The 22,749-nt window shown below is 36.1% G+C and overlaps 1 protein-coding gene across 3 annotated transcripts in view; it reads right to left on the reverse strand.

The window, feature by feature from the left end:
• Window positions 1-2,645: 2,645 nt before the first annotated feature.
• The window catches only part of LOC141768736 (tetraspanin-15), a 57,635-nt gene continuing 37,531 nt past the window's right edge, over window positions 2,646-22,749 (reverse strand). For all 3 annotated transcript variants that reach the window (XM_074637046.1, XM_074637048.1, XM_074637047.1), the window contains 2 exons: window positions 6,794-6,910; window positions 2,646-3,825 (listed from right to left, as the gene is read on the reverse strand). In XM_074637046.1, the coding sequence (XP_074493147.1) occupies window positions 3,490-3,825; window positions 6,794-6,910 (453 nt within the window). In that variant the 3' untranslated portion in view covers window positions 2,646-3,489. The remainder of the gene's footprint in view (window positions 3,826-6,793; window positions 6,911-22,749) is intronic.

The following is a 22,749-nucleotide window of genomic DNA, read 5'->3' on the forward strand; positions in this document are numbered from 1 at the left end:
GCTTGAAACATTTTAGTTTATGTGTAATGTGTCTATAATATATTACATTTTCCCTTTCTTAAATAACTGACGAAAAATATTGAACTTTTTCATGATATTCTAATTTTTGGAGCTGCACCTGTATAGTACCTTTAAGTAAATATGAATACTTGTCATTGTCATGGTCCTTCAGCACTGATACTGAGAGTGTTGTAATGATCAAACTAAACTGATAGAATGTGTCTGTAGTTGTGTTGTTTTCCTCCATCAGGCTGCAGGTTGTTGACAGGCAGTCAGTATATTCTGCTGTTTGCTGCTGACGGCATCATTTCAGCTGATTTCCAGGAATCATTGTATATTATCTGAGCTGGATATTCTGATAGTGAGCCTGTTCCTGACGGATAACGCTGTGTTTTCCCTCCAGATCCTAGCAACAGTTCGTGTCCATATTATCATAATCATGGCTTGTTTGGATGTGCGCACATCCTGCGCTGAGTGTTTCTGTGTGTGTGTGTTTACGGCTGACGTAATTCCTCTCGTCATAATTATTCCACCTGCCGTCTCCTGATCACTATGATGAGAGAGGAAGAGAGGTGAAGAGTGAATGAGGACAGATGACCTGCAGGAGGAGAGAGAGCTGGGAGCTGTTTGTGAATCAAATTAACGCGGCTGTTTGTTTTTAAAATGAACTCATTTGGAGATGCAAATTTCAGTCCTAAAAGATCGACATGTTTCTCACTCCGCCAACAGGCTACACGGTGCTTTTAGCTGAGCTGAGCAACTCTTCCTCCGTCATGAAGACATTTAGATTTAGTGAAAACACGGACTCAAAGGAAAAGTTTAACATTTTGGGAAATAGGTTTATTCCCTTTCTTTCAGGTTCAGGTTCAGGTTCAGGTTCAGGTTCAGGTTCAAGTGACTATCTGTACCCGTAGGTAGATTTGTTTTGCAGCAAAAATGGAGGATGGCATCCGTATTGACGATAAATGAAGCAGTAGAGCAGAGACAAAAGACAGACACACCAGAAACATGACAGAGAGTTCTGAAAAGGCTTACTGGGATCAGGACCCAGCAGAAAGAAGGCCACAAGAACAATATAAGAAACCAGTGAAATCAGGACAGAAGACAATAAAACGACAATAGAATCAACTTTCCATAAGGACTTATTTAAATGCACAACTGCAGCTGGACCAAAGCTGTTCCTGTAGCGCTGGGTTCTACACCGTGGGACTCCTGATGAGTGGACTGATGAACACATAGAGACAGGGGGATAGTTAGACATGACTTCTCTAAAACTCACTGATTAACATGTCATATCTGGTTTGATTGTTCCTTGTGGCAGCACCACGACAGACCCACATCAATAACATCCGCCGTCACATCGCTACGTAGCGTAGTGGGGGTGCAGTGGGACGCTCTGAGCACCGTCTTGTCCTCATATCCATGGAGGTCAAGGACAAGTGGTTAGGAAAGGACAGAGGACTATACGACCGCGGCCCCAGAGTCTCCACTGGTTGCCTGGCAACTGGTCCTGGACAAGAAAAACTATCAGTCTTCATCTCACTCTCTGCAAGAGGGCTTAACTCCCAAAATGTAGAACCGTTAACAGTTCAGTCCAAAGCTGGACCAGATCCTGTATCAGATCCTGGATCAGATCCTGGCTGGATTAGATCCTGGCTGGGCAAGATCCTGGATCAAATCCTGGCAGGATCAGATCCTGGATCAGATCCTGGCAGTACGCCCTGTAGGAGGGGGTCTGAGCCCCCAAGCATTACCAGATGTGATAACCCACCTGCTTCAGCCGTATCCAGCGGTGCTCTTGGCTTCCTGAATGCCCCCCGAGGCCTGCTGAAGGAGGCTGGTCAGGATCTTCAGGCCTGCTGAAGGAGGCTGGGTCAGGATCTTCAGGCCTGCTGAAGGAGGCTGGGTCAGGATCTTCAGGCCTGCTGAAGGAGGCTGGTCAGGATCTTCAGGCCTGCTGAAGGAGGCTGGTCAGGATCTTCAACGCGTCATCTCTTTGGGGTACAACACATGCGCAGTAAATCCTGGTCTGGTCTCATCGAAATTGAGCCGATAGCAATGCACGACCGCAGCTCCAGTTCAGTAAATAGTGTCTGTTTCATTATATTCATGTAATAAATATACAAATGTCAATTAGATGCTGATCTGCATGAGAAATACAGAAAAGAAATGTGGATATAACAATCATCCTGTTCTAGTGATCGGTCTGATCTGGAAAGACGTGACCACTAGAGGAGGTTTCCTCTGCTGCTGGCAGGAAGTGGAACGTTTCTGACCTCTAGCGGAGGTCACCACTGTGGAGCTGCTTTTCTAGGAGTGTATGACCCCGTTTTAAACTTCCATGTGTGTGTGATGCCGTACACTCCTGGTTTCACACTATTTCACCGATCTACGCACCAAGACGTGCTAGATTTAAAATCAGCATTGCAAATGTTTCATTCAACACATTTGTTAGAGCTCAACGACGCACACGACATGTTAAATGTACATATGACTTCAGTTCAAACTCCACAGGGCACCTTTAAGTTAGGTGTGAGCTACAGAGTGACAGATAATCCTCTGAATGAGGAGGCTGAAACATGTTTCAGATGAAATGTCTGTGACATCTTCATAATGTTTCTATGCAGAACAACTCAGCACAAAAATCAGTAGACAAATTCAGCTTTATTGACAAGAACATTAGTGCTGATACAAGGCAGGAGCTAGGGGGAAGCTCAAAACAGTGCATAACTCAGATACAAAAACCATCGTAGAGTCCCTCTTCACCGATCTGGAGTCTGGACAATCCCTTTAGTTGTTCCATTAAAAGATGGAATAAAAAGTTTTGTTTAAAAATGGAATAGACTGAAGCCCCCCCAATGAGAGCCTGACATGTAAACTGACTTTTTCTTTTTTTTTTTTTTTTTAACTTACTTTATATACAGTACAAAACATGCATCCCATGTTATTCCACAACTACCAGTCTTACAATGTACACTGATTGCACAAAATCAAATAGAAATCATGATAAAAAGAAATAATACACAAACTGTACACATCCGTCACAGACGCTACAAGCAAGACATACTTTGCTATTCCTATTTCTCCAACACTGAAAAACATCTTTTCAAGCTACCGTTAATTAACACACCGAATAGAACTGTTCTCTGACTACTGGGCTGTCTTCAGCCTGAGGTAAGCTTTAGCACATGAGACACAGCTCAGTTTCAAAGGCTAAAACAATTTAACAAAATGTGATATAATGCCATAAATCTTTGAATTTCAACCGCCACAAACAATACAAAATAAATGTATTTTTAAAAGCCAATGTTGTTCCATCTATTGTTGTAGTAAACAAATTCATCCACAAAGTGCCAAGGTAGTTCTGATCCCTTCAGCTGATCCATTACATGTTCAACCATTACGTAGTGCAACACGACTCCAAAAAATGATTACAATGACAGAAAAAAAGGCAAAAACCCAAAAGGCAAGGAAGGGCAAAACGACCGATCAGTGTTCCCTTTTCTGCTTGCGGCCGACGTCCACCTCGTCCAGCCCGGTGGCCGACATGGACTGCTGCAGCTCTCGGAGCTGCGAGTGTGTGCGAGGCGCCTGCTTCTTCAGCTTCTGCAGGTGAACGTCGATGGGGTCCAGATCGGGCTCGGCGGCGGGGACGGGCAGGTAGCCACCGTCCCTCGGCAGACACATACACCAGCCGGCGCCGGCCAGGTCCAGCTCGCTGTACTCGACCTCCGCCTTCTTCAGCTTGAAGTCCACCATGTCGGCCGACTCGCTCATGTCCACCAGCAGGTTCCAGAAGACGCAGCTCAGGATGATGCCCAGCAGCTGCAGGGACACAATGCAAGTCCTTTCAATGCCTCAAGTCTTTATTGATTCACTCAATTATCAATTCATTTGGTCCCAGAATGGGTTTTTTCTCCATAGACACGGTTAATTAGAGCACTTTTATAGGTGGCGGGTTGAATCACTGGAACTGCTGTACTAGGTTAGAATCATCTGGTGAGAGGTGAACTACAACTCCCAGAAACATCCAATCAGTTAAAGGTTAAAATTCTGATACATGAGCCATAACGGCGTTTATTACACGTCTGTGTTGAATACTCGATTCTGATTGGTCAATCATGGCATTCTGCATTCTGTAATTTCTGTATAACAGACCGTTGCTATGTATAACAGACCGTTGCTACATATAACAGACCGTTGCTACGTATATCAGACCGTTGCTACGCATATCAGACCGTTGCTACGTATAGCAGACTGTTGCTACGTATATCAGACCGTTGCTACGTATATCAGACCGTTGCTACGTATAACAGACCGTTGCTACGTATATCAGACCGATACTACGCATAACAGACCGTTGCTACATATAACAGACCGTTGCTACGTATATCAGACCGTTGCTACGTATATCAGACCGTTGCTACGTATAACAGACCGTTGCTACGTATATCAGACCGTTGCTACGTATAACAGACCGTTGCTACGTATATCAGACCGTTACTACGTATAACAGTCCGTTGCTACGTATAACAGACCGTTGCTACGTATAACAGACTGTTGCTATGTATAACAGACCGTTGCTATGGGCGCAGCTCTGATGTCGGACTCTGGAGTACTGTTTTTGTGTCATTATTGATTTCTTCAGTAAGTAGCCGTGTAATGAGCAGGATAATGTACAGCTAGCGGGTCATTGTTGTGAAAGAATCCCCTTCAAGGCGATGAGAGACCCGTCCTCTTCGCGTCCGGGGTGCAGCATCGCTCTGTCAGGGATTCTTTCACAACAATGACCAGCTCGCTGTACATTATCCCTTATGTGGAAGTTTAAGGTTTCTGTTGAGAAAACTGAAAACAATCTGCAGCTTGAATTCATTTACTTTTAAACTGGGTCAATGTGGGTGAATTCAGCAACTATGGCGCCGTGTTTTAGTCACAATGAAGCGTTTTAAATCAGGCTCTGGTTGAGTGCAGGTAAACAGTACTGGTGGAGAGCAAAGCACGCTTTGGCCAGAATACAATCTGGGAGCCCACCGACTATCATCTGACGATTTACATTTTATTATCTTAAAATGATCTGGTAAACTGGCTACCAGTGAAACGGTCCGGTCGTAGACGTCCAAATCCAGTCTTGCGTCTAAAATCGCTGATCGGACTGTAAACAGGCGTACGGAACAGGAAGTCTTGGCCCAGATATTCATCGTCAGACAGATTGCCGATGGGTTCTCGCCATAGACCAGACCGGTACATATGGGTACAACGCAAAACGTCAAGGCCACGCCCCTTTTGGGGGGATAGAAAACCGAAGGTCCTTAATGCCAGGATCAGACTACAGGATATTTCTGATGGTTACGAAGGTCACTATGTCAGATTAGACGATTGAGAGCCATTCATTCTTGTCGTGACTCGACCGCGACACATGACAGACTACACGTCCGACACACACACTCTCCCGGCACCGCCGTCTTAATATACGGGCTTACCGGGGCTCAAGCCCCCGGACCCGACCAAGTAAAGGGGCCTGACCATGTAAAGAGGCCCGACCATGTAAAGGGGCCTGACCATGTAAAGGGGCCCACGAGGCTCCAGGGGAAAACAGTACAAATATAATTCACAGGGAGAAGAGAAAGCGAGCGCGCAACGGGATGCTCCATGCGCAAAGACGCAACGACGGTGGTGTTTTTTACTACGACACAACCTAGATTGAATATCCTACGGCGAGGTCCGGCAACAGTCCGATGACATCATTCTGCAGAATAAGTAGCCATGTGCGTCTGTTTACAGCTGTGTGCATCCGTGCTCAGCCAGTCAAATTCATGGCCATGACGGAACATGTCTTGGAAAGCAAAAAAAAAAAAATCAAACATGCTAGACCTTCTGTCGGGACGTCGTGAGGCGTCCCAGACGTCGTGTGGCGTCCAAGACGTCCCAGACGTCGTGAGGTGTCCCAGACGCGGCGTCGGTTGTTGTGTACTATGACACACTACACAAGATAAAACGATCGATTGTCGCACACGACACTCATTTATCGTTCCCGATCCGAGTTGACACCCTATGACGGCCGTGTCGGGCTGACATTGTGTAGTCTGAACCGGGCATTAGAGGTCAATGTAATTTGATGTGTTTGGATTACAATTGTATTTACTTTGATTCAAGCTTTTAGATGGTCCTCAGTAATACAACATCTCCAACAGTCAGACGTCTGTTTGTGTAGAGCAACACTTATTTACAGGATCAACACAGTGAGGGAATGAACGTCCTGTCTGTTAACCTAGTAGGATTAGAAACTCAGGAGAAAACAGTGGTGTGAGGGCACTATTAACTGCAAGAGTATGTGTTTATTTCAACTGGACAAAATTTATGAGCTACAATTTATTGTGGAGCAGTGGTGCTGGAAAGAAAAACTGCTTTTTATGCAGCTGTTTAGAGAAGTAATTATTGTAATTACTCCTCTTTGAGGGGGTCTAAATGTATGAAACAGAAGATTTGTGGATGTTGCAGGAGAGAAATTCAGACTTACCAGAAGTAATGAAACTATCAAAAACTGAAAACTTAAATTTACTCCACAATGAATTTAGTTTTTGCTAACAATGTTAAATATTCGGACAGCGTTAAATCAGTCTTTTAGGCAGGATGGAACACAATTTGCCAGGCAGTGTTGTTCAAATTAAAATGTGAGAAAGTTTCACAGGAAGTGGGGAGTTTACAGTTCAGATATCAAGGTTAATTTGAAGAGGAGCATTTGGTTGGAAAGAGGGCTTCAGACCCAGTTCAGTGTCAGTGAGTTTTAAATTACCTGAGGCAGCCCGATGGCGCAGCAGAGAGCAACAGTTATTCCAATGTTGTCACTCATCCACAGGTTGACTGCATGAATGCAGCCTCGCACATGGATCAACTCATGCAGGGTTTCACGCTGATGCACAGACCAGAGGAAGACAACAAGAGGAAAGTTTCAGTTTCAAACTCAAACTCAACATTCGCTGCTCGAAAACAAGAAGAGAACTAGAACCAGTCAGTTTCTGACACACAGTAGAAAGTATTTCAACTTCAGCTGCTGGCTAGAAAAACTAGAAGCTGGAAGATGGAAAAATAGTCAATTAGCATCAGAGAGTGACCTTCTACTCCCTGACATCCAGCAACAACACATCATCACTGTAAACTAGACATTAGATAAAGAGAATACTCTCTCAGTCATAAACACCTCCTCTCAGGAACACAGCCTGATGCTAATGCTAATGCTAAGGCTTCTGAGGACAATAAGCTTTGACCAAGAGCCTGGACATTCCTTTAAAGCCATGAAACACTAGATAATACTACAGAGGTGATGTGTATTATATTCAAAGACTAGACAATTTCATATTCACAAGATTATCATCGTTATATGTTTTATTATTATTATTATCACATATTACTTTTCAAAGGACACTAGCAGCATGGGCTCTGTTCAAAATAGCATAGAAATGTACTATTAATGCTAAGGTACTATTAATGCTAACGTACTATTCACACTAAGGTACTATTAATGCTAACGTTCTATTCACACTAAGGTACTATTAATGCTAACGTACTATTCACACTAACGTACTATTAATGCTAACGTACTATTCACACTAAGGTACTATTAATGCTAACGTACTATTCACACTAACGTACTATTAATGCTAACGTACTATTCACACTAACGTACTATTAATGCTAACGCACTATTCACACTAACATACTATTAATGCTAACATACTATTCACACTAACGTACTATTAATGCTAACGCACTATTTACACTAACATACTATTAACGCTAACGTACTATTCACACTAACGTACTATTAATGCTAATGTACTATTCACACTAACGTACTATTAATGCTAATGTACTATTCACACTAAGGTACTATTAATGCTAACGTACTATTCACACTAAGGTACTATTAATGCTAACGTACTATTCACACTAACGTACTATTAATGCTAACGTACCATTCACACTAAGGTACTATTAATGCTAACGTACTATTCACACTAACGTACTATTAATGCTAACGTACTATTCACACTAACGTACTATTAATGCTAACGCACTATTCACACTAACATACTATTAATGCTAACATACTATTCACACTAACGTACTATTAATGCTAACTCATTATTCCCACTAACATACTATTAATGCTAACGTACTATTCACAATAACGTACTATTAATGCTAATGTACTATTCACACTAACGTACTATTCACACTAACGTACTATTAATGCTAATGTACTATTCACACTAACGTACTATTCACACTAACGTACTATTAATGCTAACGTACTATTCACACTAACGTACTATTAATGCTAACGTACTATTCACACTAAGGTACTATTAATGCTAACGTACTATTCACACTAACGTACTATTAATGCTAACGCACTATTCACACTAACGTACTAATAATGCTAACGTACTAGTCACTAAGATTACTATTAATGCTAACGTACTATTCACTCTAACGTACTATTCAAACTAACGTACTATTCAAACTCACGTACTATTCACACTAACGTACTATTAATGCTAACGTACTATTCACACTAAGGTACTATTAATGCTAACGTACTATTCACACTAACGTACTATTAATGCTAACGTACTATTCACACTAACGTACTATTAATGCTAACGCACTATTCACACTAACATACTATTAATGCTAACATACTATTCACACTAACGTACTATTAATGCTAACGCACTATTTACACTAACATACTATTAACGCTAACGTACTATTCACACTAACGTACTATTAATGCTAATGTACTATTCACACTAACGTACTATTAATGCTAACGTACCATTCACACTAAGGTACTATTAATGCTAACGTACTATTCACTCTAATGTACTATTAATGCTAACGTACTATTCACACTAACGTACTATTAATGCTAACATACTATTCACACTAACGTACTATTAATGCTAACGTACTATTCACTCTAACGTACTATTAACGCTAACATACTATTCACACTAACGTACTATTAATTCTAACATACTATTCATACTAACATACTATTTATACTAACGTGCTATTCACACTAACGTACTATTAATGCTAACGTACTAGTCACACTAACATACTAATAATGCTAACGTACTATTCACACTAACGTACTATTCACTCTAACGTACTATTCACACTAACGTACTATTAATGCTAACGTACTATTCACACTAACGTACTATTAATGCTAACGCACTATTCACACTAACGTACTAATAATGCTAACGTACTAGTCACACTAAGATTACTATTAATGCTAACGTACTATTCACTCTAACGTACTATTCAAACTAACGTACTATTCAAACTCACGTACTATTCACACTAACGTACTATTAATGCTTACGTACTATTCACTCTAACGTACTATTAATGCTAACGCACTATTTACACTAACATACTATTAATGCTAACGCACTATTTACACTAACATACTATTAATGCTAACGTACTATTTACACTAACGTACTATTAATGCTAACGTACTATTCACACTAACGTACTATTAATGCTAACGTACTATTCACACTAACGTACTATTAATGCTAATGTACTATTCACACTAACGTACTATTAATGCTAACGCACTATTTACACTAACATACTATTCACGCTAACGTACTATTCACACTAACGTACTATTCACGCTAACGTACTATTAATGCTAACGTACTATTCACACTAACGTACTATTAATGCTAACGCACTATTCACACTAACATACTATTAATGCTAACGTACTATTCACACTAACGTACTATTAATGCTAATGTACTATTCACACTAACGTACTATTCACACTAACGTACTATTAATGCTAATGTACTATTCACACTAACGTACTATTCACACTAACGTACTATTAATGCTAACGTACTAGTCACACTAACATACTATTAATGCTAACGTACTATTCACACTAACGTACTATTCACTCTAACGTACTATTCACACTAAAGTACTATTCAAACATACGTACTATTCACACTAACGTACTATTAATGCTTACGTACTATTCACTCTAACGTACTATTAATGCTAACGTACTATTCACACGTATTAATGCTAACGTACTATTCACACTAACGTACTATTAATGCTAACATACTATTCACACTAACGTACTATTAATGCTAACGTACTATTCACTCTAACGTACTATTCACACTAACGTACTATTCACAATAACGTACTATTAATACTAACGTACTATTCACACTAACGTACAATTAACGCTAACATACTATTCACACTAACGTACTATTAATTCTAACATACTATTCATACTAACATAGTATTTATACTAACGTGCTATTCACACTAACGTACTATTAATGCTAACGCACTATTCACACTAACATACTAATAATGCTAACGTACTAGTCACACTAACATACTATTAATGCTAACGTACTGTTCACACTAACGTACTATTCACTCTAACGTACTATTCACACTAACGTACTATTCACACTAACGTACTATTAATGCTAACGTACTATTCACACTAACGTACTATTAATGCTAACGCACTATTCACACTAACGTACTAATAATGCTAACGCACTATTCACACTAACGTACTATTAATGCTAACGTACTATTCACACTAACGTACTATTAATGCTAATGTACTATTCACACTAACGTACTATTCACACTAACATACTATTAATGCTAATGTACTATTCACACTAACGTACTATTCACACTAACGTACTATTAATGCTAACGTACTATTCACACTAACGTACTATTAATGCTAACGCACTATTCACACTAACATACTAATAATGCTAACGTGCTAGTCACACTAACATACTATTAATGCTAACGTACTATTCACACTAACGTACTATTCACTCTAACGTACTATTCACACTAACGTACTATTCAAACTCACGTACTATTCACACTAACGTACTATTAATGCTTACGTACTATTCACTCTAACGTACTATTAATGCTAACGTACTATTCACACTAACGTACTATTCACTCTAACGTACTATTCACACTAACGTACTATTCAAACTCACGTACTATTCACACTAACGTACTATTAATGCTTACGTACTATTCACTCTAACGTACTATTAATGCTAACGTACTATTCACTCTAACGTACTATTCACACTAACATACTATTCACAATAACGTACTATTAATACTAACGTGCTATTCACACTAACGTACTATTAATACTATCGTACTACTAATGCTGAAGTACTATTCACACAAACATACTATTCACACTAACGTACTATTAATGCTAACGTACTATTCACACTAAGGTACTATTAATGCTAACGTACTATTCACACTAACGTACTATTAATGCTAACGTACTATTCACACTAACGTACTATTAATGCTAACGCACTATTCACACTAACATACTATTAATGCTAACATACTATTCACACTAACGTACTATTAATGCTAACGCACTATTTACACTAACATACAATTAATGCTAACACACTATTCACACTAACGTACTATTAATGCTAATGTAATATTCACACTAACGTACTATTAATGCTAACGCACTATTTACACTAACATACTATTCACGCTAACGTACTATTCACACTAACGTACTATTCACACTAACGTACTATTAATGCTAACGTACTATTCACACTAACGTACTATTAATGCTAACGCACTATTCACACTAACATACTATTAATGCTAACGTACTATTCACACTAACGTACTATTAATGCTAATGTACTATTCACACTAACGTACTATTAATGCTAATGAACCATTCACACTAACGCACTATTCACACTAACATACTAATAATGCTAACGTACTAGTCACACTAACATACTATTAATGCTAACGTACTAGTCACACTAACATACTAATAATGCTAACGTACTAGTCACACTAACATACTATTAATGCTAACGTACTAGTCACACTAACATACTATTAATGCTAACGTACTATTCACACTAACGTACTATTCACTCTAACGTACTATTCACACTAACGTACTATTCAAACTCACGTACTATTCACACTAACGTACTATTAATGCTTACGTACTATTCACTCTAACGTACTATTAATGCTAACGTACTATTCACACGTATTAATGCTAACGTACTATTCACACTAACGTACTATTAATGCTAACATACTATTCACACTAACGTACTATTAATGCTAACGTACTATTCACTCTAACGTACTATTTACACTAACGTACTATTCACAATAACGTACTATTAATACTAACGTACTATTCACACTAACGTACAATTAACGCTAACATACTATTCACACTAACGTACTATTAATTCTAACATACTATTCATACTAACATACTATTTATACTAACGTACTATTCACACTAACGTACTATTAATGCTAACGTACTATTCACACTAACGTACTATTAATGCTAACGCACTATTCACACTAACATACTAATAATGCTAACGTGCTAGTCACACTAACATACTATTAATGCTAACGTACTATTCATGCTAACATACTATTCACGCTAACGTACTATTCACACTAACGTACTATTCACACTAACGTACTATTAATGCTAACGTACTATTCACACTAACGTACTATTAATGCTAACGCACTATTCACACTAACGTACTAATAATGCTAACGCACTATTCACACTAACGTACTATTCACTCTAACGTACTATTCACACTAACGTACTATTCAAACTCACGTACTATTCACACTAACGTACTATTAATGCTTACGTACTATTCACTCTAACGTACTATTAATGCTAACGTATTATTCTCTCTAACGTACTATTCAAACTAACGTACTGTTCACAATAACGTACTATTAATACTAACGTACTATTCACACTAACGTACAATTAACGCTAACATACTATTCACACTAACGTACTATTAATTCTAACATACTATTCATACTAACATACTATTTATACTAACGTGCTATTCACACTAACGTACTATTAATACTATCGTACTACTAATGCTAAAGTACTATTCACACAAACATACTATTCACACTAACGTACTATTAATGCTAACGTACTATTCACACTAAGGTACTATTAATGCTAACTTACTATTCACACTAACGTACTATTAATGCTAACGCACTATTCACACTAACATACTATTAATGCTAACATACTATTCACACTAACGTACTATTAATGCTAACGCACTATTTACACTAACATACAATTAATGCTAACATACTATTCACACTAACGTACTATTAATGCTAATGTACTATTCACACTAACGTACTATTAATGCTAACGCACTATTTACACTAACATACTATTCACGCTAACGTACTATTCACACTAACGTACTATTCACACTAACGTACTATTAATGCTAACGTACTATTCACACTAACGTACTATTAATGCTAACGCACTATTCACACTAACATACTATTAATGCTAACGTACTATTCACACTAACGTACTATTAATGCTAATGTACTATTCACACTAACGTACCATTAATGCTAATGAACCATTCACACTAACGCACTATTCACACTAAAATACTAATAATGCTAACGTACTAGTCACACTAACATACTATTAATGCTAACGTACTAGTCACACTAACATACTATTAATGCTAACGTACTATTCACACTAACGTACTATTCACTCTAACGTACTATTCACACTAACGTACTATTCAAACTAACGTACTATTCAAACTCACGTACTATTCACACTAAAGTACTATTAATGCTAACGCACTATTTACACTAACATACTATTAATGCTAACGCACTATTTACACTAACATACTATTAATGCTAACGTACTATTTACACTAACGTACTATTAATGATAACGTACTATTCACACTAACGTACTATTAATGCTAACGTACTATTCACACTAACGTACTATTAATGCTAATGTACTTTTCACACTAACGTACTATTAATGCTAACGCACTATTTACACTAACATACTATTCACGCTAACGTACTATTCACACTAACGTACTATTCACACTAACGTACTATTAATGCTAACGCATTATTCACACTAACGTACTATTAATGCTAACGCACTATTCACACTAACGTACTATTAATGCTAACGTACTATTCACACTAACGTACTATTAATGCTAATGTACTATTCACACTAACGTACTATTCACACTAACGCACTATTAATGCTAATGTACTATTCACACTTACGTACTATTAATGCTAACGTACTATTCACACTAACGTACTATTAATGCTAACGCACTATTCACACTAACATACTAATAATGCTAACGTGCTAGTCACACTAACATACTATTAATGCTAACGTACTATTCACACTAACGTACTATTCACTCTAACGTACTATTCACACTAACGTACTATTAATGCTTACGTACTATTCACTCTAACGTACTATTAATGCTAACGTACTATTCACACGTATTAATGCTAACGTACTATTCACACTAACGTACTATTAATGCTAACATACTATTCACACTAACGTACTATTAATGCTAACGTACTATTCACTCTAACGTACTATTCACACTAACGTACTATTCACAATAACGTACTGTTAATACTAACGTACTATTCACACTAACGTACAATTAACGCTAACATACTATTCACACTAACGTACTATTAATTCTAACATACTATTCATACTAACATACTATTTATACTAACGTACTATTCACACTAACGTACTATTAATGCTAACGTACTATTCACACTAACGTACTATTAATGCTAACGCACTATTCACACTAACATACTAATAATGCTAACGTGCTAGTCACACTAACATACTATTAATGCTAACGTACTATTCACACTAACGTACTATTCACTCTAACGTACTATTCACACTAACGTACTATTCAAACTCACGTACTATTCACACTAACGTACTATTAATGCTTACGTACTATTCACTCTAACGTACTATTAATGCTAACGTACTATTCACTCTAACGTACTATTCACACTAACGTACTATTCACAATAACGTACTATTAATACTAACGTACTATTCACACTAACGTACTATTCACAATAACGTACTATTAATACTAACGTACTATTCACACTAACGTACAATTAACGCTAACATACTATTCACACTAACGTACTATTAATTCTAACATACTATTCATACTAACATACTATTTATACTAACGTGCTATTCACACTAACGTACTATCGTACTATTCACACTAAGGTACTATTAATGCTAACGTACTATTCACACTAACGTACTATTAATGCTAACGTACTATTCACACTAACGTACTATTAATGCTAACGCACTATTCACACTAACATACTATTAATGCTAACATACTATTCACACTAACGTACTATTAATGCTAACGCACTATTTACACTAACATACAATTAATGCTAACATACTATTCACACTAACGTACTATTAATGCTAATGTACTATTCACACTAACGTACTATTAATGCTAACGCACTATTTACACTAACATACTATTCACGCTAACGTACTATTCACACTAACGTACTATTCACACTAACGTACTATTAATGCTAACGTACTATTCACACTAACGTACTATTAATGCTAACGCACTATTCACACTAACATACTATTAATGCTAACGTACTATTCACACTAACGTACTATTAATGCTAATGTACTATTCACACTAACGTACTATTAATGCTAATGAACCATTCACACTAACGCACTATTCACACTAACATACTAACAATGCTAACGTACTAGTCACACTAACATACTATTAATGCTAACGTACTAGTCACACTAACATACTATTAATGCTAACGTACTATTCACACTAACGTACTATTCACTCTAACGTACTATTCACATTAACGTACTATTAATGCTAACGTACTATTCACACTAAGGTACTATTAATGCTAACGTACTATTCACACTAACGTACTATTAATGCTAACGTACTATTCACACTAACGTACTATTAATGCTAACGCACTATTCACACTAACATACTATTAATGCTAACATACTATTCACACTAACGTACTATTAATGCTAATGTACTATTCACACTAACGTACTATTAATGCTAACGCACTATTTACACTAACATACTATTCACGCTAACGTACTATTCACACTAACGTACTATTCACACTAACGTACTATTAATGCTAACGTACTATTCACACTAACGTACTATTAATGCTAACGCACTATTCACACTAACATACTATTAATGCTAACGTACTATTCACACTAACGTACTATTAATGCTAATGTACTATTCACACTAACGTACTATTAATGCTAATGAACCATTCACACTAACGCACTATTCACACTAACATACTAATAATGCTAACGTACTAGTCACACTAACATACTATTAATGCTAACGTACTAGTCACACTAACATACTATTAATGCTAACGTACTATTCACACTAACGTACTATTCACTCTAACGTACTATTCACACTAACGTACTATTAATGCTAACGTACTATTCACACTAACGTACTATTAATGCTAACGCACTATTCACACTAACATACTAATAATGCTAACGTACTAGTCACACTAACATACTATTAATGCTAACGTACTATTCACTCTAACGTACTATTCAAACTAACGTACTATTCAAACTCACGTACTATTCACACTAACGTACTATTAATGCTTACGTACTATTCACTCTAACGTACTATTAATGCTAACGCACTATTTACACTAACATACTATTAATGCTAACGCACTATTTACACTAACATACTATTAATGCTAACGTACTATTTACACTAACGTACTATTAATGATAACGTACTATTCACACTAACGTACTATTAATGCTAACGTACTATTCACACTAACGTACTATTAATGCTAATGTACTATTCACGCTAACGTACTATTCACACTAACGTACTATTAATGCTAATGTACTATTCACACTAACGTACTATTCACACTAACGCACTATTAATGCTAATGTACTATTCACACTAACGTACTATTCACACTAACATACTATTAATGCTAACGTACTATTCACACTAACGTACTATTCACTCTAACGTACTATTCACACTAACGTACTATTCAAACTCACGTACTATTCACACTAACGTACTATTAATGCTTACGTACTATTCACTCTAACGTACTATTAATGCTAACGTACTATTCACACGTATTAATGCTAACGTACTATTCACACTAACGTACTATTAATGCTAACATACTATTCACACTAACGTACTATTAATGCTAACGTACTATTCACAATAACGTACTATTAATACTAACGTACTATTCACACTAACGTACAATTAACGCTAACATACTATTCACACTAACGTACTATTAATTCTAACATACTATTCATACTAACGTACTATTAATGCTAACGTACTATTCACACTAATGTACTATTAATGCTAACGCACTATTCACACTAACATACTAATAATGCTAACGTGCTAGTCACACTAACATACTATTAATGCTAACGTACTATTCACACTAACGTACTATTCACTCTAACGTACTATTCACACTAACGTACTATTCAAACTCACGTACTATTCACACTAACGTACTATTAATGCTTACGTACTATTCACTCTAACGTACTATTAATGCTAACGTACTATTCACTCTAAAGTACTATTCACACTAACGTACTATTCACACTAACGTACTATTCACTCTAACGTACTATTCACACTAACGTACTATTAATGCTAACGCACTATTCACACTAACATACTAATAATGCTAACGTACTAGTCACACTAACATACTATTAATGCTAACATACTATTCACTCTAACGTACTATTCAAACTAACGTACTATTCAAACTCACGTACTATTCACACTAACGTACTATTAATGCTTACGTACTATTCACTCTAACGTACTATTAATGCTAACGCACTATTTACACTAACATACTATTAATGCTAACGCACTATTTACACTAACATACTATTAATGCTAACGTACTATTTACACTAACGTACTATTAATGCTAACGTACTATTCACACTAACGTACTATTAATGCTAACGTACTATTCACACTAACGTACTATTAATGCTAATGTACTATTCACACTAACGTACTATTAATGCTAACGCACTATTTACACTAACATACTATTCACGCTAACGTACTATTCACACTAACGTACTATTCACACTAACGTACTATTAATGCTAACGCACTATTCACACTAACGTACTATTAATGCTAACGCACTATTCACACTAACGTACTATTAATGCTAACGTACTATTCACACTAACGTACTATTAATGCTAATGTACTATTCACACTAACGTACTATTCACACTAACGTACTATTAATGCTAATGTACTATTCACACTAACGTACTATTCACACTAACGTACTATTAATGCTAACGTACTATTCACACTAACGTACTATTAATGCTAACGCACTATTCACACTAACATACTAATAATGCTAACGTGCTAGTCACACTAACATACTATTAATGCTAACGTACTATTCACACTAACGTACTATTCACTCTAACGTACTATTCACACTAACGTACTATTCAAACTCACGTACTATTCACACTAACGTACTATTAATGCTTACGTACTATTCACTCTAACGTACTATTAATGCTAACGTACTATTCACACGTATTAATGCTAACGTACTATTCACACTAACGTACTATTAATGCTTACGTACTATTCACTCTAACGTACTATTCACTCTAACGTACTATTCACACTAACGTACTATTCACAATAACGTACTATTAATACTAACGTACTATTCACGCTAACGTACAATTAACGCTAACATACTATTCACACTAACGTACTATTAATTCTAACATACTATTCATACTAACATACTATTTATACTAACGTGCTATTCACACTAACGTACTATTCACACTAAGGTACTATTAATGCTAACGTACTATTCACACTAACGTACTATTAATGCTAATGAACCATTCACACTAACGCACTATTCACACTAACATACTAATAATGCTAACGTACTAGTCACACTAACATACTATTAATGCTAACGTACTAGTCACACTAACATACTATTAATGCTAACGTACTATTCACACTAACGTACTATTCACTCTAACGTACTATTCACACTAACGTACTATTAATGCTAACGTACTATTCACACTAACGTACTATTAATGCTAACGCACTATTCACACTAACATACTAATAATGCTAACGTACTAGTCACACTAACATACTATTAATGCTAACGTACTATTCACTCTAACGTACTATTCAAACTAACGTACTATTCAAACTCACGTACTATTCACACTAACGTACTATTAATGCTTACGTACTATTCACTCTAACGTACTATTAATGCTAACGCACTATTTACACTAACATACTATTAATGCTAACGCACTATTTACACTAACATACTATTAATGCTAACGTACTATTTACACTAACGTACTATTAATGCTAACGTACTATTCACACTAACGTACTATTAATGCTAATGTACTATTCACACTAACATACTATTCACGCTAACGTACTATTCACACTAACGTACTATTAATGCTAATGTACTATTCACACTAACGTACTATTCACACTAACGCACTATTAATGCTAATGTACTATTCACACTAACGTACTATTCACACTAACATACTATTAATGCTAACGTACTATTCACACTAACGTACTATTCACTCTAACGTACTATTAATGCTAACATACTATTCACACTAACGTACTATTAATGCTTACGTACTATTCACTCTAACGTACTATTAATGCTAACGTACTATTCACACGTATTAATGCTAACGTACTATTCACACTAACGTACTATTAATGCTAATGTACTATTCACACTAACATACTATTCACGCTAACGTACTATTCACACTAACGTACTATTAATGCTAATGTACTATTCACACTAACGTACTATTCACACTAACGCACTATTAATGCTAATGTACTATTCACACTAACGTACTATTCACACTAACATACTATTAATGCTAACGTACTATTCACACTAACGTACTATTCACTCTAACGTACTATTAATGCTAACATACTATTCAAACTCACGTACTATTCACACTAACGTACTATTAATGCTTACGTACTATTCACTCTAACGTACTATTAATGCTAACGTACTATTCACACTAACGTACTATTAATGCTAACGTACTATTCACACTAACGTACTATTAATGCTAATGTACTATTCACACTAACGTACTATTAATGCTAACGCACTATTTACACTAACATACTATTCACGCTAACGTACTATTCACACTAACGTACTATTAATGCTAACGCACTATTCACACTAACGTACTATTAATGCTAACGCACTATTCACACTAACGTACTATTAATGCTAACGTACTATTCACACTAACGTACTATTAATGCTAACGTACTATTCACACTAACGTACTATTAATGCTAACGCACTATTCACACTAACATACTAATAATGCTAACGTGCTAGTCACACTAACATACTATTAATGCTAACGTACTATTCACACTAACGTACTATTCACTCTAACGTACTATTCACACTAACGTACTATTCAAACTCACGTACTATTCACACTAACGTACTATTAATGCTTACGTACTATTCACTCTAACGTACTATTAATGCTAACGTACTATTCACACGTATTAATGCTAACGTACTATTCACACTAACGTACTATTAATGCTTACGTACTATTCACTCTAACGTACTATTCACTCTAACGTACTATTCACACTAACGTACTATTCACAATAACGTACTATTAATACTAACGTACTATTCACGCTAACGTACAATTAACGCTAACATACTATTCACACTAACGTACTATTAATTCTAACATACTATTCATACTAACATACTATTTATACTAACGTGCTATTCACACTAACGTACTATTAATGCTAACGTACTATTCACACTAACGTACTATTAATGCTAATGTACTATTCACGCTAACGTACTATTCACACTAACGTACTATTAATGCTAATGTACTATTCACACTAACGTACTATTCACACTAACGCACTATTAATGCTAATGTACTATTCACACTAACGTACTATTCACACTAACATACTATTAATGCTAACGTACTATTCACACTAACGTACTATTCACTCTAACGTACTATTAATGCTAACATACTATTCAAACTCACGTACTATTCACACTAACGTACTATTAATGCTTACGTACTATTCACTCTAACGTACTATTGATGCTAACGTACTATTCACACGTATTAATGCTAACGTACTATTCACACTAACGTACTATTAATGCTAATGTACTATTCACACTAACATACTATTCACGCTAACGTACTATTCACACTAACGTACTATTAATGCTAATGTACTATTCACACTAACGTACTATTCACACTAACGCACTATTAATGCTAATGTACTATTCACACTAACGTACTATTAATGCTAACGCACTATTCACACTAACATACTATTAATGCTAACGTACTATTCACACGTATTAATGCTAACGTACTATTCACACTAACGTACTATTAATGCTAATGTACTATTCACACTAACATACTATTCACGCTAACGTACTATTCACACTAACGTACTATTAATGCTAATGTACTATTCACACTAACGTACTATTCACACTAACATACTATTAATGCTAACGTACTATTCACACTAACGTACTATTCACTCTAACGTACTATTAATGCTAACATACTATTCAAACTCACGTACTATTCACACTAACGTACTATTAATGCTTACGTACTATTCACTCTAACGTACTATTAATGCTAACGTACTATTCACACTAACGTACTATTAATGCTAACGTACTATTCACACTAACGTACTATTAATGCTAATGTACTATTCACACTAACGTACTATTAATGCTAACGCACTATTTACACTAACATACTATTCACGCTAACGTACTATTCACACTAACGTACTATTCACACTAACGTACTATTAATGCTAACGCACTATTCACACTAACGTACTATTAATGCTAACGCACTATTCACACTAACGTACTATTAATGCTAACGTACTATTCACACTAACGTACTATTAATGCTAATGTACTATTCACACTAACGTACTATTCACGCTAACGTACTATTAATGCTAATGTACTATTCACACTAACGTACTATTAATGCTAATGTACTATTCACACTAACATACTATTCACGCTAACGTACTATTCACACTAACGTACTATTAATGCTAATGTACTATTCACACTAACGTACTATTCACACTAACGCACTATTAATGCTAATGTACTATTCACACTAACGTACTATTAATGCTAACGCACTATTCACACTAACATACTATTAATGCTAACGTACTATTCACACGTATTAATGCTAACGTACTATTCACACTAACGTACTATTAATGCTAATGTACTATTCACACTAACATACTATTCACGCTAACGTACTATTCACACTAACGTACTATTAATGCTAATGTACTATTCACACTAACGTACTATTCACACTAACATACTATTAATGCTAACGTACTATTCACACTAACGTACTATTCACTCTAACGTACTATTAATGCTAACATACTATTCAAACTCACG

Source organism: Sebastes fasciatus, chromosome 6, assembly GCF_043250625.1.
Source record: "Sebastes fasciatus isolate fSebFas1 chromosome 6, fSebFas1.pri, whole genome shotgun sequence".
Taxonomy (NCBI): domain Eukaryota; kingdom Metazoa; phylum Chordata; class Actinopteri; order Perciformes; family Sebastidae; genus Sebastes; species Sebastes fasciatus.